Source organism: Helicoverpa zea, chromosome 28, assembly GCF_022581195.2.
Source record: "Helicoverpa zea isolate HzStark_Cry1AcR chromosome 28, ilHelZeax1.1, whole genome shotgun sequence".
Lineage (NCBI taxonomy): Eukaryota > Metazoa > Arthropoda > Insecta > Lepidoptera > Noctuidae > Helicoverpa > Helicoverpa zea.
The window spans coordinates 1153323-1176700 of NC_061479.1; the positions used below are offsets into that span (position 1 = coordinate 1153323).

The 23378-nt window shown below is 38.9% G+C and overlaps 2 protein-coding genes across 3 annotated transcripts; one reads left to right on the top strand and one right to left on the bottom strand.

Annotated features, from left to right (window-relative positions):
* Positions 1–1812: 1812 nt before the first annotated feature.
* LOC124643771 (BLOC-1-related complex subunit 5) lies at positions 1813–19477 on the bottom strand. 2 transcript variants are annotated; one of them, XM_047182850.1, is made up of 9 exons: positions 19070–19477; positions 18250–18287; positions 9689–9792; positions 9264–9377; positions 6692–6858; positions 5563–5638; positions 4775–4887; positions 3387–3521; positions 1813–2633 (listed from the first exon to the last, which is right to left on the bottom strand). In XM_047182850.1, exons 3-9 carry the CDS (start codon positions 9783–9785, stop codon positions 2553–2555), a joined length of 783 nt encoding a protein of 260 aa, XP_047038806.1. In that variant the 5' UTR covers positions 9786–9792; positions 18250–18287; positions 19070–19477; the 3' UTR covers positions 1813–2552. The 2 variants fall into 2 exon arrangements, with proteins under 2 accessions (XP_047038806.1, XP_047038805.1); XM_047182849.1 differs by lacking the exons at positions 18250–18287; positions 19070–19477 and adding an exon at positions 10519–10677.
* On the top strand, positions 12291–14668 carry LOC124643772 (ubiquitin-fold modifier-conjugating enzyme 1). Its single transcript, XM_047182851.1, has 4 exons — positions 12291–12533; positions 13025–13156; positions 13904–14071; positions 14510–14668. The coding sequence occupies exons 1-4, from the start codon at positions 12411–12413 to the stop codon at positions 14594–14596; spliced, it is 510 nt and encodes a 169-aa protein (XP_047038807.1). The 5' UTR covers positions 12291–12410; the 3' UTR covers positions 14597–14668.
* Positions 19478–23378: the final 3901 nt, after the last annotated feature.

Sequence of the window (23378 nt, forward strand, 5' to 3'; positions counted from 1 at the left end):
TAGCGATTTAGGGCTGTCAATAAACCGCAGTAAAACCAAAGTTATGGTTGTAGATAGGTTTGGCAAACTCGACCTATCTAACGCGCTTTCCAACTTTGAAAAAGTCCAAGAGTTTAACTATCTGGGTTCGGTTATAACATCAAACGCCTCCAGTGAACAAGAAATCAGACGAAGAATCGCAATGTCGAAGAGCGCTATGACACAGCTAAGGAAGATATGGAAAGACAGCAACATACGGCGGCAAACAAATGTATCTCTGGTCCGCACTTTGATATTTTCAATCTTTTTATATGGGTCGGAAACATGGACAATTAAAGCTGTGGACATGGACAGAATAAACGCATTCGAGATGTGGTGCTGGCGTCGAATGCTTCAAATTCCCTGGACCGCTTTCCGTACAAACGAATCCATCCTAAAACTACTGCACGTTAAAGAACGCTTATCTACGATAGTCCTAAAGCGATACCTGCGTTATTTCGGACACATAGCGCGGAAACCCCCTGACAATATTGAAAAATCAATATTATTAGGCAAAAGACAGGGGAAGAGACCACGGGGCCGCAGACCAACCCGATGGACGGATTTGCTCAGTAAGACCCTGCAGAAACCATTCCAGGAGGCATACAGGCTGGCACAGGACAGAGAACGCTGGCGACAGCTAATAGTCGGCGTAGGACATGGGGTCACGATCCTCAACGAGTGAGGGACCGACTAAAGAAGAGAGAAGAGAAGAAGATTGTAAAAACGTAAATAAATTGAAAAATATAAAATCATGATAGTATGTAAATGGTCTAATATATTAAATCTTTTAAGTATAAAAAAAACTAGTATGTAGGTAGTAAAGATTTAACGTGATGATGAAATAGTTTACAGGTAAACAAAGCATGCTTATTGTTATTACATTACATAAATGTACGAAAACAATTTTTCTTAGCTATTTTTGGCACAAATCGCGCAATACCTAGTCAAATTAAGTGCGTGCTCAATCAGGGATTGACCCCTGACCTGCGAACTTGAGTACGGTAGACAGCACATCAGTGGCAACTGTCATGCACCTTAACTCAATAGTAATAAGTACGATTTTCCTATAAAACTGTTACCACTGACCTGAAGTTGACTGTAAGTCGAGGTCGCCTTGCTAGCATTGTAATAAATCTGCATAGCATATGCAATGTTTTATTTTTACACTAGCTTCCGCCCGCGGCTTCCCCCGCGTATAGTTCGGTTATATCGCGTTTCCAAGAGAATTCTTCAAAAGTCCGGGATAAAAACTATCCTATGTTCTTTCTCAAGGTCACTCTATCTCTGTACCAAATTTTATTAAAATCAGTTCAGTGGTTTAGACGTGAAAGCGTAACAGACAGACAGAGTTACTTTCGCATTTATAATATTAGTAAGGATTTATTGCACTGTTACAATATCCCATCTTGTTTTAACAGGCCACAAAAAATCACACAGAAGAAAGGCGAAACTTTGTGTGTATGTTTGAACTTTAAACTTGCAAACGGTTGCACCCATTTTGATGAAATTTGGTAGGCAATGGATATCCTGATGTGGGAAGTAAATCCTTCAGGCGGGTGAAACTGCGGGAGAAAACCAGTAGTAACTTTAAAACAAAATATTGTAGTATAGTTACCGGCACGGATATTGAGCTCTCGGCGGAAGAGTGGGGATCGCTTTGCGCACTATACACATAAACCAATAAATCGCTTCTGCGCAGGTGAAGGTCAGGGCTCAATATCCGTGCCGATAACTATAACTTCAGGCTTCATTTATGTAATATCTAAGGATATAAAAATAAAACTTCATATATCTGAATATAATCATTATTGTATTACCTACACAACAAATTAATCATACATCATTTGCTATACAGGTAACTTATAATAATAAAAACTTATAATTCTATCTAGTTTTTTTTACACAAAGCTACTTTGAGATCTAAGCCTTATAATGTATACCATTTATACAATATCGAGTTCATTGGATTTAAGCGTAAGCATACAATTCTTATATCGAACTACAGTTCTCGTGACATAGGGTGCTTACATAATGAAACAGGTTTCCGGTACAGACAAACCTGTACGGGTAGGTACCGATCAGTGCAGGTATAATATTTCAATACAATCCTCGTGTCGATAACTATACCAGCGCTGTCAAGCGCCGATAAGCGCTTATAAGTTTCCAGCTTCTTCCAGCTTTCTTTCCGTATACGGCCTAAGATAGCTCATCTATCGAGGAAGGCTATAGGCTCCCTTTTATCCAGGTGCGCGGATTTGTAGTTCTCCCACGACGTAAGACATTTTAGACAGGCTGAGCACCAAATTTCATTTAAATCGGTTGAGTAATTTTAGCGTGAAAGCACGACATATAGCACCACAAAAACTTTTAAACGCCTGTTGAACACTTCTCTAAAAAAATCTGATTGTGACGTTAAAATAAGGTCCGTTTAACAGCTACATTTTTAGATCAGTGTTCAACAGGTGTTTAAGTGTTTGTAGTAACGCCATAAATATCTATTATAATAAATAATATAGATTATGCTATGAGTATCATTCGGTGTTCCATACAAATGGTTCCAAGCGTTTTTCCTCAGGCAGTAAAAGGTTTAATTCTTCTATGTCGATAAGAGTCTGAAACAATAATAAATATGTATTTAGAAAAGCACTAGCTTTTGCCCGCGACTTCGTTCGCATGATATAGTGACTTCCGGCATATTTTTGGTTTGACCAATAGATGGCGCTATATGTCCGGAATATTTTTTTTTTCTTTTTCTTTTTAAATAAAAACTATCCTATGTCCTTTCTCAAGTTCCAAACTATGTCTGTACCAAATTTCACACAAATCGGTTCAGTAGTTTAGGCGTGAAGAAAAGAAAGACAGACAGACAGACAGACAGAGTTACTTTCACATTTATAATATTAGTTAGGAACATATAGCGCTATCTATTGGTCTAACCAAAAATCTGCCGGAATTCACTATTCCACGCGAACGAAGTCGCGGGCAAAAGCTAGTTACTTTGTAATTTCAGTTCTTAGCTGTCGTATTAGGATAAGTCCTGTAAAGATAGTCTAAGGTGTTTTAAAATAAATAAATGTAAAAGTTCTTCTTCCCAGCAAAAACACATCGGAAGTGGTGAAGGGCGGGCGTTTTGGGGGCTGTCTTTTGCATCTTCTAAGTTTGTATGTACTTTCTAAGTATATCTTAGACACCAATGGCTGATAAAAAAGTGAAGAAAAACATCTTGAGGAAACCTGGACTATAAAGTCTGAAATCAGCAACCCGCATTGAGCAAGCGTGGTGATTAATGCTCAATCCTTCTCCGTGTGAGAGGAGGCCGCAGCCCAACAGTGGGACGATAACAAGGCTGTAACTGTAACAGATACCTGGTGTAGCAGCGAGTTGCATCGGGACAGTTGGTGGGACAGCTCGTGAACGCGCGCGAGACGTTCCGCGTGGCGAGCGTTAGCGCGCTGCTTCTCCACCATAGCAGCGTATAGGCGGGACACTTCACCGTCAGCCTGCACACGATAATAACTCATATGAGGCTAGCCGCTGATTGCAACTTTTCGTCACCGTGACTTTTTGTCACTAACGGCTAGTTTCTTCATCAAAAGTTAAAGTTAAAGTTATGGCTAAAGTAATGTCTAAAGTAAAAGTAACGGTTAAATTCAATTTTTCTATGAATTTTGCTGTGAGTTTAGCCTTGAAAAAAACGAATTTGACCGTTACTTTTGATGAAGAAACTGGCCGTTAGTCAAGTGCAATAAAAACTATACTGAGTGCGCTCATTATGATGACGTGACAATACGGTGACAAATAGTTGCAGCAGGCAATGCCGGAGTGACGTGACTGTCACTCGCCCTGTACATTACAATGGGAGTCCGCTCACTGGTGACTTTTTGTCACTCAGCCGGCATACAAAAATGAACGCGATTTGTCACCCAAGAACAGATTCAGTGAGCGCATCGTGGATGACAGCAGGTGACAGTGACAAAAAGTTACAATCAGCGGCGGGCCTAAGGTGATCAGTCAGCTGCGCAGGACATATTATAGTGCACGCACATTTGCTTGGACTGCGGTGCACTCACTATTCCTTCACTCTCTGCGCGCGATGGGACGGCAATCCGACACCACCGGAGAGAGATCACAAGCATGACCGACATTTACGTGCGGGTTTATCAATCACCAACTTCCAGGCTCCGGGCAGCTTTGTAAAAGTTTGTAAAACTCGGCCCAACACGGGAATCAAAAACGAGACCTCGTGCTTAGCAGCCGCGCTTGCGACAGCTAGACCAACGAGGCAGTAGGTCTACTAAATTAATAATGTGGCAATTGGATTACAATTGAATCTCAATAGCAGTTATAATCTTAACGGGTATTCTAAATTCTACTACTAGCATAGACATTGGTTTGATATTAACCTGCCATTTGGTCTATAGGGTAGTCTGCTCTACAATCGTAAATTCATTATTGGTTCACACAATAGGATAAAAACATTTATTTAAAACAAAAAAGGGAGGAGGAAGGGGGGGGAGGAGGAAGAGGAGGTAAAGGAGGAGGAAGAGGAGGAGGGGGAAGGGGGTAGGAGGAAGAGGAATTAGAGGGGGTAGGGGGGTGACGGGAGGGGGAGGTGGTAGAAGAGGAGTTAGAGGGGGATGAAGGAGGGATGAAGGGGGGAGAGGGGAGGAGGAAGAGAAAGAGAAGGACGAGGAGGAGGAGGAGGAAGAGGAGTCGAAGGAGGAGGAGGATGATGATGAATAATATTAGGTACCTCTTTAATCTTGGCAGCGAGTCCTATCTGTATGCCTGCGAGCGGATGTGCGCAGGCCGCGAGGTGCGCCTGCAGGCGACTCGTCACCCGCACCCACGGCCGGTAGTCCAGACCTACACCAATCAATAAATAATGTCGGGACATCTTACAAACACGGTCGGTTAGCCCCATTACTAATTAACTTGTGTTATGGGTGCTAACACAACTGATGAACTACATATAGCAACATATATACACCCAGACCACGGCCAACAAACATGCTCATCACACAAATGTCGACCGAACCGAGAATCGAAACCGGGACCTCAGGTTCGGCAGTCCGGCATGGTGACCATTACGCCATCGAGTTCGAGGTCAATAGATGTATTCAATTCGAGTCGAAGTCGTGGCGGCCTAGTGAGTAAAGAACCAACCTCAAGTATGAGTGCGTAGCTTCGATTCCAGATCAGGCAAGGAACAACTTTTCTAAGTTTGTATGTACTTTCTAAGTATATCTTGGACACCAATGACTGTGTTTCGGATGGCACTTTAAACTGTAGGTCCCGGCTGTCATTGAACATCCTTGGCAGTCGTTACGGGTAGTGAGAAGAAAGTAAGTCTGACACCAGTCTAACCAAGTCGTATTTGCCGGGTAACTGGGTTGAGGAGGTCAGATAGGCAGTAGCTCCTTGTAGCACACTGGTACTCAGGTGCATCCGGTTAGACTGGAAGCCGACCCCAACATAGTTGGGAAAAGGCTTGGGAGATGATGATTAAATTAACTTAAGTCAAAAACTTTTAACACTTACCCTCAAGTACCTCAGGGTCCCGGGCTCCGGGCAGGCCGAGAGTCCCTCGCATTATAGGCAAGAACGTCGGAATCTCCTGAATCATATATTTATATAAGAACCCTACTTATGTTGTCGCGAAATTTTATATGTGTGTGGATAATTGTTCTTCTTTCATACTAAAACTACTAGATTGTTGATGGAACTTAGCTATAGTTAACGTTTGGGAACAACATACTTCATCATCTACACCTATATACATATACTAGCTTCTGCCAGCGACTTCGCCCGCGTTAGATTTGGACTTTGTGCAAAGAGAGGCTATCGAGAGTTAAACGTCTTATTGTGAGCCAACCATAAAAGATAGACATATACTGTCGTGGTATATTTTTTACATAATTTTAAGGAGAACATTTCCGTCATACATTTTTTCTGTGTAGCTTTAACCATTCAGGCTGCATACGCGACGGAAGCATAAAAAATGGAGTAATTTCTCCAGTTTTCCCAACATTTACCTTCACTGCTCTGCTCCTATTGATCGTAGCGTGATGTTATATAGCCTATAGCCTTCCTCGATAACTGGACTATCCAACACAAAAAGAATTATTCAATTCGAACCAGTAGTTTCGGAGATTAGCGCGTTCAAACCAACAAACAAACAAACTCTTCAGCTTTATAATATTAGTATAGATAGAAATGAAAATTAATGGCTAAAATTTAGTAGATGATTTATGTCAAGTTTGCACAAAATCGGTTCTTCATTTATCACATTTTTGCTTCGTCCCACTAACAGAGGTAAATCAATGCCAAGGTGATGGGACCGCAGCATGAGTCCCAATTATGGAAGTATTTCACTTATCCAGGTCCCACTTAACCAAGTTTCACTGTATTTCAATCTCATCGGGAATTTTATTGTAGACTAGCCGTTTTCCCGCGGTTTCACCCGCGTCCCGTGGTAACTACTGCCCGTACCGGGATAAAATATAGCCTATATTACTCGTGGATAATGTAGCTTTCGAATGGTGAAAGAATTTTTAAAAACTGTCCAGTAGTTTTTGAGCCTATTCATTACAACCAAACAAACAAACAAACAAAGTTTTCCTCTTTATAATATTAGTATAGATTCTCGGGGCGACGCCAAAAATCTTACCTGTAACCTCTGTATATCTTCGTCGAGCATCTGGTCTGCGGGTTGTTTAACGACGACGATGTCTCGCGGCCGCCGCGCTCGTCGCGGCTGCAAGCTCAACTGGCGACGCTGAAGTATCGACTTCTTGTTATCATTGCGTTGGCCTTTAGCTGAAGCTTTCGGGGAATCTGGAGTAACAAGTCAATAATAACCATGATGACTGAAAAAAACCAGACCAGAGCAAAAATGAGCAAAAAAAACACGTTTTTTGTATGGAAGCCCCCCAAAATGTTTATCTCATTCTAGTTTTTGTTGTCATAGCGGCAACAGAAACACACCATCTGTGAAAATTTCAATTCTCTAACTATCATGGTTCATGAGATACAGCCTGGTGACAGACGGACGGACGGACAGACGGACGGACGGACAGACGGACGGACTGACAGACGGACGGACGGACAGAGGAGCGAAAACAATAGGGTCCCGTTTTACCCTTTGGGTACGGAACCCTAAAAAGTATAGTCAGTCTTTTAGATAACTCTAAAATAACAGACACATACAGGAATGAATTTTAAGCAGTGCGCAAAAAAATACTGGTGGTCCAGAATCATTAACAGAACATATCTGCATTATCAGTAAAAAAAATTTTTTTCATTCTTTTGTCCGCCCTAAAATCAGCAAAATATGGATACCTAAAAACTATTCTTACGCGCTTGGAGCAGCGCTCGCGTCAATAAACCGGTTTCGCGTTGCCGCCGTGCATACTATCACGACTATGGCCGTACAATCGGTTACAAAATAAACATCTTTCGATATCAATAACTATTCTTTTTTGTACTAAAACACGACAAAATAAAAATATACCTATCTACAAAACTTATTTAACTACAAGTTGACAAAGTTTGCGCACTGGATAAAATTCATTCCTGTATTTTTAATTTTCTCTCACAAACAAAAAACAACGAAAATATACCACGATTAAATTTTGTGTTACGTCACGTCTGGGTACAAATTTCCCCACTCCCAATCTTTGTTGCGTTATATCTTAATAAACATTTAATGTTTTGTTAAAATAAAAAATACATGTCTAATATTTTTGGCTAATTTAAAATGCGGACTAATTAGAATGTCAACTACTGCCCATATACTGCTGCCCCTTACCAAGATAAAATATAGCCTATCTTACTCGCAGAAAATGTATCTTTCTAATAGTAAAGTCCAGTAGTTTTTGAGTTTGCCTACTACAAACAAAGTTTTCCTGTTTATATATATATATTTTTTTATTAGCCTATGCTGTCCCACAGCTGGGCAAAGGCCTTCCCCAAAGCCCTCCACTTTTCTCTATCCCTCGCTGCTTGAGGCCAGTCCGAGAGAAAGCTGTCCAAGTCTTCCCTCCAGCGTTTCCTTGGTCTCCCTCTCGGTCGCCTTCCTTCGTCCGGGATCCACTTTGTGGTGATAGTGGCCCACTTGTCAGGGTGCATTCGACAGATGTGACCCGCCCAATCCCACTTCAACTTTGCAGACTTATTGCCTAGTTTATAATATTAATCTATATAATCAAATATATAAATTATAAGTCTATATATAAAATTATAGTTCGGCCATTCAGAGAATGCGTTCCTGACACGTCGCGATTGAACTGACGACGTAACTTTGCAATGGCGTTGCAGTTACGATAAAAATATTTTTGCTGGTTGTTTACCGTTTTAACAATTGAGGAGCATTAAAACAACATTATTATATCAATAATCAATGAATGTTATAATTTTGTGCCAAACTGAGTGTCAAATAACTTGGTAAACAATATTTTTCTAAATCTATACTGCGCTATTACAAGGTTATGTCAGCGGTTTATATTTTGTAGTGCTGTGCTAAAAATAACAGGCAAGTATCGTAATCTGTTCTTATACAGTTATAATATAAAATAATACGTTTTGATTTTCTTTTTAAGAATTGGAAAATAATGGACTATAAGACTTAATTATAACGTTTATGAAATATAAAAATAAAACTATGACCAAACCGCATTTTTATACTTAGATTAAAAATGGTAACCCCAAATGGCGTTATGGGCCGCCATTTTGTGACGCTAAAACAGTCGTCCGTTGTCGTTTCGTGCGCATAGACCACGTTTTTCAAGTGTTTTCGATCTGTTTTTATTTGATTACCCGGCTTTTGTTAGACCGAGATATCAGGATTGATTCTGTTATTGATAATAATATAATTATACATGTAGGCGAAGATGATGATGAAGACACCACCTCCTCAAGCAAATCGGAGTCTGATTAATATTCTGTTTGCACATTCAATTCAATGTACTTGTAACAAAGAATAAATAAAACAATTTTATTATATGAATATTACCTTTTTTTGGTTTCCACTTAAATAACTAAAATATAAAACAAATGATTCCGCCAATTTAAAACGAAAATAATCTTAAAATAATGCGGCGGTTCATTTTGAAGGAACGGTAACGAACTCAGTGTTATGTTATGCCCATCACTAGTCGTGACTAACTGATAGGTGTCAGGAACGCATTCTCTGAACGGCCGAAGTATAGTCTATATATAATTTAGTCTATATAAATGATTACCTCCAATAGGGCGGTCCACAGTATAAGATATGTATGGAAGCTCTGAGTCAGAACATATGCTCGTGCCTGGTGAGTTATTACCGCTGGCGGGCAGCTCACTAGCTCTCCCAGGATCTGCGTCAGGAAACAATAAATCTAAGTATATATAAATTAATGCCACCTTTTATTTATTTATTTTATTCATTTTAAGAAGGCTAATAGGATGTGGTGAAGGGAGGGAGTTTTTGGGGCTGTTTCGTGTAATTCTAACGTTTGAAAACAGCTTTGTTTCAGCCTACTTTGAAGAAACGATTATTTTATTTTGATTCTTGAATTTATACTGAGAAGGTCAAATAGGCAGTCACTTTATGCAAAACAGTGTGACTCAGCTGCCCCCATAGCATTGTACAAAGTTGGCATAAAGGCTAGACACAAAAATAAAATACCTGTAATGCTTGGAACAGCAATCGTGTGCCCTCTGCGAACTGGCGGAGCCCTCAGGGTTTGCTTCTTTTGAGGAACGGACGACTGCTCCGAACCCATTGTGAAGCTAGAATGAATGAGCACGAACTTATTATCTTCACTTATAATTGGTGGATGTAAGTATGACGTCTGACAGAGGAATGGAAGAAAAAGACATGTTGTGCCGACCCCAAATGACTTGGGAACAGGGCAGGAAGATGATGATGATGGTGACTTTCACGGCCAATTCTGACCATGGCGGCTGTTTATTAGGAGATCAGCCAACTGACTGTGCACAGGTGCTCACTCAATATTCCTTCATTCTCACAGCCTGATGGGACGGCATGCAATACCACCGGAGAGGCACAGGACTGTTCACCATGATTATAATAATTAAAACTGGAATTCACAAGTTCGATTGGCGGCCTTATCGATTTCTTCCAGACAACCTTTGGTATTGGTGGCATAAATAACTCTTTTTCCCTAACGGCCGCTCGCAATATTTCATCCATCCACGAATTTGCTTACTAGATAGGTACCTATATTAGTAGGGGGGTTATCTCTTGATATAATTTTGAAATTAGGCAAGTCAAATTGCGATCTCTAGAGTAAAACAACAAACAAACAGAAATAATATTTTTGAGAATGGCCGTAAGTAAGACTTAACACTAATCGAAGCAGTAGTAAAGTAGGTACCTACGTGATTTAATATTCGAGCTATTAAATAACTGTAATCAGGGTGTTGAATACCGATTTTGGTAAACAATAAATGAGAAATACTGGTTAGTAGTACTAAAAATAGTTAGAACCTTACCTGTCGCTTATCAACAACAAGTTATAACGAGGAAAACATACTCAGGCACAGCCCTGTTTATTGAAAATCTAAATTAGATTCTGTTTGATAATTTTATCAAAACTAATCGAACGAAAGACTGTTGGAAATCCCTCTGAGAATTACTGAGAAACTCCAAAATAAGCTTTTTTTTCGGTAACAAACCTAGGTTTTGAAGTTTCAATAAATTACAAAATGTAAATAATCTGTGGTTTGTAGTGATGTACGTGGTTCATAATAACTTGACTAATGCCGGAACCACACTTTGCTATGCGTTATTTGTTATGCGCGTTATTCGGCCGCTGTGGAGGGTTCATTCGTCTGTATTTGCTATATTTGCCCGCATAACGCATAAGCGCGAATAGCAAATACGCCTCTCCGTCCACCTGACGGTTTTTGACAAACTTCAAAGGACACGAATAAGCACACCGGCACGAAAAGTGTGGATGCAGTGTTTGTTGTTCAGAAGTTTGTTTGCGTTGAACAAATAACGCAGAGCGAAGTGTGTTTTGAATCCCAGAAAACAATTCAGCAGACGTTTCTTGTCTGCTTGTTTGTTGTCAATTCCAGTAGCTCAAACATTTAGGTTTTGATTAAAAATCAAATCACTTTGTCAACTTATTGAGACAAAGCATAGCCATCATATAAGCTATGTTAATCAGTATGGCCATGGTTTGGTTAAAGACCATTTCACGAAAGAATTCCAGCGAAAAAAAATTTACTAGTCTGAAAACATATCGATGCTACAAACGTTTTAGTCGATTTTATTTTAGATGCAACTTCACTATTCACGACACAGCCACGTCACTTTGACGTTAACCTGAGTTCTTGTTGTCACTACGCAATGTTACCAAGTTAAGGTTTTCTCCGTAATTTAGGGAAAACTGGCAATACGCGTATTATAATTTAGGCCCTTATCTCCGTATTCTGTTAATCCTGTGGTGGATACTTACACCATAACTGAAAAACATCTCTTTGCCGCTTCCTCTTCAAACTGATATGATGAACTGATAACTGTACTTCAGAAGACCATCCATCTGCCTAGTCTTTTCCCATCTACATTAGGGTTAGCTTCCAGCCTAATCGAATGCTGTACTGATATTTTACATGGATTGACTGCCGATCTGACCTCCTAAACATAATTACCTAGGTACATTGGCTAATTGGGAAAACTGTTTGTCAAACTACCAAACGTCTGCCACAGATATTTAAATAACAGCCGGAATTATTTTTTTGTTTGATACATTTAATTATTTTTACAATTAAAATTAAAATCTATAGTCTGTTTTTTAATCTCGTAGACTAAATTGACACTTGCAAAATGTCAAACTTCCAAATAATTTTGCTAGCTCTGTGGTGCAGTGTTGTACTTACGATACCGGTTCGTTGAATGGTAACTTTTTATCTATAATAGACGCACTAATAGACGCGATTACGCATGGCTTTGCGTGGTCAGATATCCCTGGCAGTTTGTAGCACGTCGTACAGCCATGTGTCCGTACGTGAATTTTAAATATAAAACATTGAATGAATATTAAATTCGTCTATTATAGATAAAAAGTTACGATTCAACGAACCGGTATCGTAAGTACAACACTGCACCACAGAGCTAGCAAAATTATTTGGAAGTTTGACATTTTGCAAGTGTCAATTTAGTCTACGAGATTAAAAAACAGACTATAGTAAGACACATTATGTATAGTACAACAGGTAAACATATTTGTTTTAGGGAATAATTTGCCATGCTATATGGCAACTCTAGTTTGACAATTAGAAAAGTCACAAAAACACGTCCACACGATTTGTAAATTGTGTTCTAATTCGTAACTTTCTAAAATAAAATAACATGAAATAGTAAATAAATATACTACAAAATGGTAGACGAAAGTACTCGAAAGACTTTGAGTAGCATACCGTTGCTACAAACGAAAGCTGGGCCAAGAGATAAAGAGCTATGGACTACAAGGCTTAAAGAGGAATATCAGGCTCTGATCAAGGTGAGAACAATAAAAACACCTTCATAATTTTCATACAATATATGTTAACAGAACATATACTAAATATGTCAACTGTTGACGGCATGAATAAATAATTACTATGTAAATATTGGTAGAATGTTTTATACCTATTAAAATGGAAGAGGCGTGTAGGTAAGTATCTTTGCTTTGCACTGTTTAGGAAGTCATAGGTGATTAGATTATTAACAGAAGTGCATTAAGAAGCCGAAAAAGTTAACAATTTAATAACTTAAGTGTACCTTTGTAGTGTTCAGACTGGCTACTTTCTGGCATTATTTAATCAGCTATGAAAAAGTAGTAGGTAACTAATCGGGAAAGTTTTATGCAACAGTTATACGTAATTCTTGATGCAAAACAAATATTACTGCAATTCAAGTTACTTCATATTCTATATCGGCTAGTATGATATATGAGAACAGCCAAGGCCGATAGTCGGCTAGTAACTAACAAGAAGTTTTCTGGTATTTCAGTATGTACAGAACAACAAGGCTGCTGACAATGACTGGTTTCGCTTGGAATCAGACAAAACAGGAACCAAATGGTTTGGCAAATGTTGGTACGTCCATAACCTGCTTAAGTACGAGTTTGATTTAGAATTTGATGTAAGTATAAAATTATTATTTTGATCCGACATTTATTCAGAACTAGTGGCGTCATTCATCCTAATCCTAACTTATATTATAAATGTGAAAGTAACTCTGTGTCTGTCTTTTCTTCACGCCTAAACTACTGAACCGATTTGTGTGAAATTTGGTACAGACATAGGTTGGAACTTGAGAAAGGACATAGGATAGTTTTTATTACAAAAAATAAAATTTATTCCGGACATATAGCGCCATCTACTGATCAAACCAAAAATCTGCCGGAAGTCACTATTCCACGCGAACGAAGTTGCGGGCAAAAGCTAGTTACAAATAAAATCCATAATTTTGCGATAAATGAAGAACCGCTCAACCGATTTTGACTTCACATAGGTAGTTGAATTCAGCAGTGTATTTTGATCACAAATGTATCAATATCTTGTAGGTGTTTTTGCAAACATTTGCGTTTGATACTTACAAGTGTTTTGGACTTATCTATCACGCATTGCCAATTGTTATTTTGTTGATTGTTGTCACAGCCAATGGTCCAAAAGCCTCGACAAACACGTCATAAGGCACTCTTTAGGCGGCTGGATCAAGGGACTGATGCAGTAGGCTGTACTCCTTGATACGGCGCGTACTGTGAGGTTTCCGTCTCTAGGACCCTTACGACCTTGGACCCTGTGCCGATATTGGTGGCCAACTATTTTTTAAAAATTTTTGCCGTTCAATATTTGAAAATGTATAAATCTATGAAATAAATTTCAGATTCCCATAACTTATCCCACTACAGCACCTGAGTTAGCTTTGCCCGGACTCGATGGAAAGACAGCTAAAATGTACCGTGGAGGCAAGATATGTTTAACGGATCACTTCAAGCCACTATGGGCACGGAATGTGCCGAAGTTTGGTATCGCACATGCTATGGCTTTAGGGGTAAGGAATATTTTTAAAACTACTTCCCAAAATCAGATAAAATAAAGCTTATAAATAGGGGATAGTTTGGCTTGCTAATAGAGCAAGTTTTTAAAACTCATTTCGGTTGTTTCGGAGCCTATAGTACAATGGTACATGTTATAATCAAATAAAAAAATGATTCCTTTTGATGAATAGAAGTATAAATCATCACCTAGCTCTATTGTCGACGAAACGAATTAAATGGAATTGGAGTATCATCATCTGCCTAGCCTTCTCCCAACTATGTTGGGGTTGGCGTCCAGTCTAACCGGATGGAGACAACTACCAGTGTACCACAAGGAGCGACTGCCTATCTCAGAATTTAGAGAATAAACTTAATGTTTCCTCTTTATTATATTTGTATAGATATGAACAAGTTTCATCATCATGCTTATGCTTTCTGTTTTTTGTCTTCAGCTTGGACCCTGGTTAGCAGTGGAAATTCCGGAACTTATAGAAAAAGGTGTCATATCGTACCAGGAAAAGACAGAAGAAGCTAAATGACACACATGAAAATAATTGAATTGTATATATTATCTGTTATCTATCATTAATAACGGCTTAGTATGTTTTTTATTGCTGTATCTTCTTTTCAAATGTATCTCACCTGCCCGTGGTGCACTCTGCTCTGCAACAGGACGCTCTGGTTACCGATGTCGTGATGGCCTAGTAGGTAAAGAACGAACCTCTCAAGTACGACTGCGTGTGTTCGATTCCAGGTCATGCAAGTACCAATGCAACTTTTCTAAGGCTTTTAAATGTACTTCCTAAGTATATATTGGACACCAATGACTGTGTTTCGGATGGCACGTTAAACTGTAGGTCCTGGCTGTTATTGAACATCCTTGGCAGTCGTTACGGATGGTCAGAAGCCAGCAAGTCTGATACCAGTCTAACCAATGAGTATTGGGTTGCCCGGGTTACTGGGTTGAGGAGGTCAGATAGGGCAGTCGCTCCTTGTGGCACCCTGGTACTCAGCCGCATCCGGTTAATCTGGAAGCCGACCCCGATATAGTTGGGAAAAGGCTCGGGAGATGATGCTCTGGTGGCCGACTGGTAGGCGATATATTACCTCCACACAGCACCCAAGTGAGATATAAAAATGCCATGCTCGGAGATGGGCAGTAGCATCTCCGAAGCTAACCATATTCCACACTGCGCTCACCGACACGCGGAGTGAAAAAAACCGGCCAAGTGCGAGTCGGAATCGCGCAAGAAGTGTTCCATACCATTATTTAGAAAATGAGCAAAAAAACACGTTTGTATGGGAGCCCCCAAAATATTATTTTATTCTAGTTTTCAGTATTTGTTGATATAGCGACAACAGAAATACATCATCTGTGAAAATTTCAACTGTCTATCACGGTCTATGAGATACAGCCTGGTAGTAGACGGACGGACAGAGGAGCGAAAACAATAGGGGCCCGTTTTACCCTTCGGGAACGGAACCCTAAAAATATGGACATTTGACGATGTGACGACGAATTTTTCATCGAGAAATCAAATAAAGTTTTATAACGGTAGTTGGAGCTGTAGCCACCAACACATACATACTCGTAAGTACTTATCCAACCTGTCAACCGTATGTTTTATATTATTATGTTGCAATATTTTATTGCTAAAAATAAATTGCCTTGGAAATAGTACCTACAAGTGGTGAAATAAAGTCATAATTTTTATAATCTTATTATACAGTCGACTCTCCAAGCTAAACATTGGTATTCCTTAAAAGGTATTATTGCATTATATTTTGTAAAAATATATAAGCCTAAGGTGCCCGACAACATGAACGTTATACTTTTTTAAAACATCCGTTTACTATCAATTTTTACGCATACCTACACGTTTCAAATGAAACAGTTTTTGAAAGGAAGACGTTTTTGTTATCGGAGAACTTGGGCCTTAGTTTTAGTCAAGAAAGATAAGACCGAACGCCCACGTTAGACTTTGTCGAACCGATAATCGGACCAATTTGATGTAGTACGTTCTGACTAAGATTCTACCCACTTTATGTAGAACGTGTGCGTTGCAATATTGCTATCAGTTACTTCTATTTTTCTCCTAGGTACAATAAATTGGTCACCGATTTATCGGAATAGGCGGAAGTACTCGAAGTATCGGAAGTACTCGATTTTCAACGTATTAAGAATTTGCTCTCCTCTCCGAGTCGATCTGACTGAACGGACCCTTAGTGTCTAAACACACTATGCCGAGAATACGCGACGGAAGTTCGCCATGATTACGCCTGCAATGCTATTTGAATTACTGGCACACATTATGCCGAAATTACGTTGCGTTATAGCGTACTGCCGAACTTCAGTCGGGCGTAAGTTCAGCGGAAATTCGGCGGCAACGTATTCTGTAGAACACACATTATACGCAACCGAAGTTCATACACACAAAATTGCGAAACTGAACTTCTGCCGCGTAAGTTCGGCACTTATGGTGTGCCATATAAGGCGATTACGTTGGAACGTAAAATCAGCCGCGGAACTTCGGTCGCGTACGTTCGGCATAGTGTGTTTAGACACTTAGGGTGCGTCTACAATATCCCCGGTGGGGGACTGGACGCCATAGATTCACAGACCCCCTCGAGGTCGGAGTGCCACTGGGCCTTTTTTAGAGGGTATACCGGGAACGTTTGTACCGCGGAGCCCCACATACCCCTCCCCCATCCCCCGACGGGGACAGTCATGCGTAACAGCATTTTTAACCCATACCACGAGCCTTTACCCATCTACGTTGGGGTCGGCTTTCAGTCTAACTGGATGTAGCTGAGTACCAGTGCTTTACAAGGAGCTACTGCCCTATCTGACCCCCTCAACCCAATACCCTTTGGTTAGACTAGTGTCAGACTTACTGGCTGCTGACTACCCGTAACGACTGCCAAAGATGTTCAATGACAGGCGGGACCTACAGTTTAACGTGCCATCCGAAACACAGTCATTGGTGTCAGTATTTTTTACCCAGCGACAAAAAAAGGGTGCGCCTACACGGTGCATGTAGCTGGAGCAAGTTAACATGCGCAAGTGACAAGAGCACGCGGGCGGGTATTTTCCTTTGGTACATGCGCGAGTCGCTGGACCCACAAGTTTTAAAAATGCATGTACCTACCTACTCTGCGCATGTGCCGCAACTTACACAAGCTACTTGCAACGTGTAGGTGCACCTTTACCAACACAGGTTCGCTAGAAAAAGATCACGCAGGTTTCTTGAAATTTAAGATGTAACTAATGACATATCCTTTTCATCGCTCTAAGATTTGCTAGTAAAAAAGCCAACTCAGGGTTAAGCTCGCCTCTATAGGTACACACCCAACTGTATTGTGTGCAATTAATAGGTAGGTATGTGTCATACTGACTACACGCGCGAGTAAATACTCTAATGCCCTTTTTCACCAACAATCTCTAAACGTATCCCTTACTAAGTGTCACTTAGAATAAGGACTCCCCCAATAATAAAGGTTATAAGGGACACTTAAACTTTGGTGAAAACGAAATTCGTACTAAGTGTTCCCTAAATGCTCTTAGGGGATCCCTAAATTTAGGTATTTGTTGGTGAAAATGGGCATAAGAGGCTAGTTAGAATCTTTGCATCGCCAAATCGAACACACGTTCAAACATTATTCTCGAAATAGGCATATGTGCATAAGCAAATATTATCTAGGTACTTAGTTAAATATGTATTTAAGAAACTCCCCAGATCTTTGGAATAACGTCATCACTTATGATGACGAATATCCTTGGGCTTTCAATCCAGTAGGTATAGTTACCGGCACGAATCTTGAGCTCTGACCTACATCTGCGCAGAAGTAATTTATTAGCAAAGAACCAATCCCGAGTGACGGCTATGACGCGATGCACTGCGGGCCAATCACCGCTTTAGCCCGCCCCCGCGCCTCACTTCATACCACAAACGGGACCCAATAAATTACTTCTGCGCAGGTGAAGGTCAGAGCTCAAGATTCGTGCCGATAACTATAATGTGTCTATGTAATACTTACGTATTGGACCTACTAATGTAACATGCTCTTCTCAATTTTTTTTTTTTTTTAGAAAGAAAAATGAAAATTTTATGCATCCTTTTTGTGTTTTGGAGTCTTAGCTATGTGGTAAGTTATAAACCTATATTGGAATATTATTAGATTCAGTACCTACCTAACTCGATGTGTAGGTAATTGTTAAATGCGCGATACCTGAAAATAGTTTCATCAGAACAATGAGCAGAATCAACTAAACCACTTTCTAATAAAGGTTACATTTTTCGAAAAATCTTCATTAAAAATATTGCCATGTCTATTTATTGGTCTCGCCAAAAGCGTCGATCGCCCCGTCAAGCCCAAAGAAATGATACGAGTTGCCTCTAGAATTTACATTATAAACAGCTCATAAAACCCTTATTTTTTTACATTTTTTTCGGATTTCTAGATATTGGGATATGTGGCTTTCTAATAACTCTAAATATAAATAAGTCCCTTTTTGGTTTTCATAAAACAGGAACAGTGAATTAAATTCGAGTAAAAGATGAAACAATACTGTCAATATTTTTCCTTTAAAAACATGCAACGAATTGAAGATATTGCTAATCTAAAAGCAATTCAAATCACTGTTGGAGGGGCGACATCATTGAACATAGGTTCATTAACATAGGTTTTTAAGTCTATTTGTTTTATTACTAACACAGTGGATCTTTGATGTCTTGCTAAATAAATGAATTTGAATTTGAATTGAAGAAATTTTTCGAAAATTGTACCAACCTATTATGACTGCAACAGGGATATCTTAGAATCCCTTAATAATTAATTTACCTTAAATATTAATGTTGTTTTTTATTAATACAGCAAGCTGTAAGTACTTAAAAAATATAAACATACATTTACTTAAAAACTACAAAAACCTATTTTATTATATCAAATATTTAAAAAAATATAGGTAATGAACGTCTAATAAAATAAGTTCAGATCATTATTCAACTCACCACATAGATGTTTGCCAAGATTCCAAGTCAGTAGCACGATAATTGTTAATTTCTCTTATGAATGAAATAAAATGAAAGTTTAAAGCCCCGTATTCAAGGTAAACTCTTGCTAATGCCGGAACTACACTTCACCATGCGTTATTTGTCATGCGACTACGCTGTATTCGCTTGTAGCAGCAGTGCAGGTAATGTTTAAATAAAACAGCGATGATGGTGTAAAGTAGAAGAGTATATATTTTGTAAATACAAAACGAGCGTAAGTGTAAAATCACAGGGGCCGAAGTAGTGCTAACGCTCAGAACGCTCTGATAAGACTCTGTGAGTACCTAAAAGAAACGAGACAGATGCGCGCGCGAGCGAGATAGCACATGCGTAAATATAACGCGTTCGGCGCGAGCGGTCTTCATTCCCATGTTGTGGGTGGTGTAGCGAAGCGTACCTCACACGCTCAAATATTTGTTATGTGAGCGAACAACAGACACGGCATCCACACTTCGTGCCGGTGTGCCAAACTTGGCGCCGGTGTGCCAAACTTGGCGCCGGTGTGCCAAACTTGGTGCCGGTGTGCCAATTCGTGTCCTTGGAAGTTTGTCAAAAACCGACAGGTGGACGGATAGGCGTATTTGTTATTCGCGCTTATGCGTTATGCGGGCAAATATAGCAAATACAGACGAACCCTCCACACTTCGTCATATGCGGCCGAATAACGTACAGCGAACTATGGTTCCGGCATATAGTCCAGTCAATTTAGACATTTGAAGTTACATAAATTCACAACAAGCTGAAAATTGGTGAGATCATTTAAAATATAATAATAAATAAAATTTCAAAGTTCCCCATGTTTCCCCTATATGGAAAAAAAAACGGCCAACTGCGAGTCGTACTCGCGTACGAAGGGTTCCATACCATCTAAACTAATATTAATCGAGCAAAAATGAGCAAAAAATCACGTTTGTTGTATGGGAGTCCCACAAAATATTTATTTGATTCTAGTTTTCAGTATTTGTTTTGTAAATGTTTCTTTTCAACTCTCTAACTGTCACGGTTCATGAGATACAGCCTGGTGACAGACGGACGGACAGAGGAGCGAAAACGATAGGGTACCGTTTTCGATTTGGGTACGGAACCCTAAAAATATACAAGGTTAAAGGTAAAAAATATGTTTTTTTTTTGCGCTTTTTTGTGATTTCCAGCAAAACGGTAAGTTTTATCATAATAATATCTGCGGTAAAATTGTAGATTATAAAATTATGTATGAACTAATATAATACTTTTTTCCTACGAGCCACTGTTTCGGAGATATAACGATTCAAAAATTACAATGGTGGTTCCTGGGCTACCAGCGACCAGACAAGAAATTGGTATCAAATGATAGCTTTAGTAATAGGGAATAACTTTTACCATGGGCGTTATCCCGCGGGACAAATAGGAAAAAATATATTCGCATTTTGGGCATCAGAAATGTATGTGCTTGGACATTCAATTAGAAAATTCAAGTTGTGCTTATGTGGTCCCAGCTGAGTTTGTATATCTTGGGCAGTTGTTATAAGTAGTGAGAAGCCAATTTAGGTTTACATGGTAATTTGGTTGTGTAATGGGTGCGCGAGACGATCAAGTGCACTGGACAAGTCTACGTGCTTGAGGTGAATATTGATCGTTTACAGCGTTCACTTGACAAATCCCGTCAAGTATCTATGGGCTGGACCATACTTGACAAAAATTTTGATTGACGACACTTGAACTACCTTTTTTTTCCGACGTCAAAAATCATCAAATGACCCCTCCCGCTGTGGGTTAGCAGCGGTGAGGGAGTGTCAGACTCTACTGACTGAACACCGTCGTGTTCCATCATAGGCCTTTTATGTACCAGGGCCGCGGTATCTCTTTCGAACAACCCGCAGCGCACTTGAACTACCTTGCGCTTGAAGCGACTTGACAAGTTTTATTCATTTGCGGCCGGAACATCGAAGATGGCGGACGACGAACCGAACCGAGACGTTGCTTTGGCGGCAAGCGCCGACCAAATTATCGAGCGTGATTTTGTTTTTCTATTAATATCTCTCTATATTATTATACTGGGTCACAGAAAAGTTTAAAAGTTCTGATACAAAAATGCATTTTTTTATTTTATTTATTTATTTATTAAAGGGTTTACCAGCAGCTTCTGTGTAGATAAAGCTTAGAGTACCTACAATTTCAGTTATTACTGGGACTTACACAGTCGCCAATTCTAGGTTAACCAACATATGCTAAATAATGATAGAATTTAAACTATAAAATTATACAAAACAAAACACTTCTTATTAAAATTAAAGTAAAACTAAACTTGTTAACTAATAACTAAACTAAACATCATGAGATCAAAACTAAGGGTAACGGAAAAATATAAATTAAAAAAGAGAAATAGAATAACATAATATTTTACGTATGATTTTTTTGATGTAGCAATTTTTGGGATTCCAGTAATTGGGCCTTAAAGATATTAGTAGGTAATCGAGACATTGTAAATGTCAAGATCTGGAGCTGATTTAATCACTGAGTTCATCTCTGTTCAGTTCTTTTCAGTTCTGGTTTTGAAGTACACCACGGGCTAGAACTTCATACCAGTAATTATCGGACCATACTACATAGATCTGTTAGTATCAAAATCATCGCTGGCCGCTGACGGCGAGAGTCCATAGAAAATTGCCCATTGTAGTTTTTGAATCGTTTTATCTCCGAAACAGTGGCTCGTAGGAAAAAAAGTATTATATTAGTTCATAGATAATTTTATAATCAACAATTTTACCGAAGATATGATTATGATAAAACTTACCGTTTTGCTGAAAATCACAAAAAAAAAACATATTTTTTACCTTTGACCTTGAATATTTTTTTTTCATATAGTAGAAACATGGGGAACTTTGAAATTCTATTTATTATTATATTTCAGCTTGTTCATCATCATCACCAATTTTCAGCTTGTTGTGAATTTATGTAACTTCACACTCACTTTTTGGTCTAATTTAACTGGACTAAATAATAAACGAAGTCACATCAACATGTTATTTTATTTCTTGTTTATTTATGAGAAAGGGATATTTTAAACTGCGTTTTCACATAACAGGCAGGAAGTAACCTCTAAAACAAATATTTCTGAAATATGTTGGACTTTATGAGAATGCTGATTTATTTTTATTATTTTCAGCAAGTAAGTAAGATTATTTTATCGACTACTGGCTGTTCCACGCAGTTGGATTCGCATCCCGGGGAAACTTCTTCTCTTACCCGGTTAAAACATAGCCCATGTTCACCGCAGATACGCATACGCAGAAAAGTATTATTCAAATCGGTTTAGTAGTTACAGAGCCTATTCAATTCAAACAAACAAATTTTAACTAGCTGACCCAACAAACTTCGAATCGTTTAAACCGTCCCTAGATCTCTACAAACATTTTAAAACCAAAATAAGCAAAATTCGTTCAGACATTCCCGAGTTTTAAAGAGACTAACGAAAAGCTAATCATTTTTAAATAAGAAAATCTATTTATTTTTCAGGATGTAAGTACCATGATTTGTTTATATCATTAAAATCTAGCTGTTTACGACGAGAAGAAAGAAAATGCATTTTGAGTTCAATGAGTTTCATGAACTCATATAGTCACTGTCGCCGTGTTTCCAAATGATTACCGTAATGTTATGAAGTAGAATTTCTGATTATTTTATTGACTACTGGCTGTTCCACGCAGTTGGATTCGCGTCCCGTGGAAACTTCTTCTCTTACCCGGTTAAAACATAGCCCATGTTCACCGCAGATAGTGTAGCAACCTATCATTAAAATAATTAATAAAATCGGTTCAGCAGTTCTACAACCAATTCGATTCAAACAAACAAACTATCAGTTTTCTATTTACATATGAATTAATAATTAACATAGACATAGGCTGTGTGCCCGCTTCCATAAGTGTATCATTAAATTTATTTTTAATGTATTTTATGGATGTGAAGCATTCGTCCTTACTAGGGCTTTCAAATACCGGATTTTTTCAATACCGGTATCAATACCGGTATTAGAAATTTCAATACCGTGATCACGTGATCACGGTATTGCCGGTCATGCAAATATTGCAATACTCCAGATATTAAAAGTCGTAGCTCCTTTATGCGTCTTCGAACTGCTTTTGCAAGATTTTGGCTTAAGTCATTAGCTTGACCATCTAACTTCGTCAAGATAAATTTTAGCGCAATATTCGCACAGTTACTTTCACTACAGAAAGGCTGTTGTAAATAGTTTTTAATATTGACAAATCGAATTCGTCTAATTCGAAAT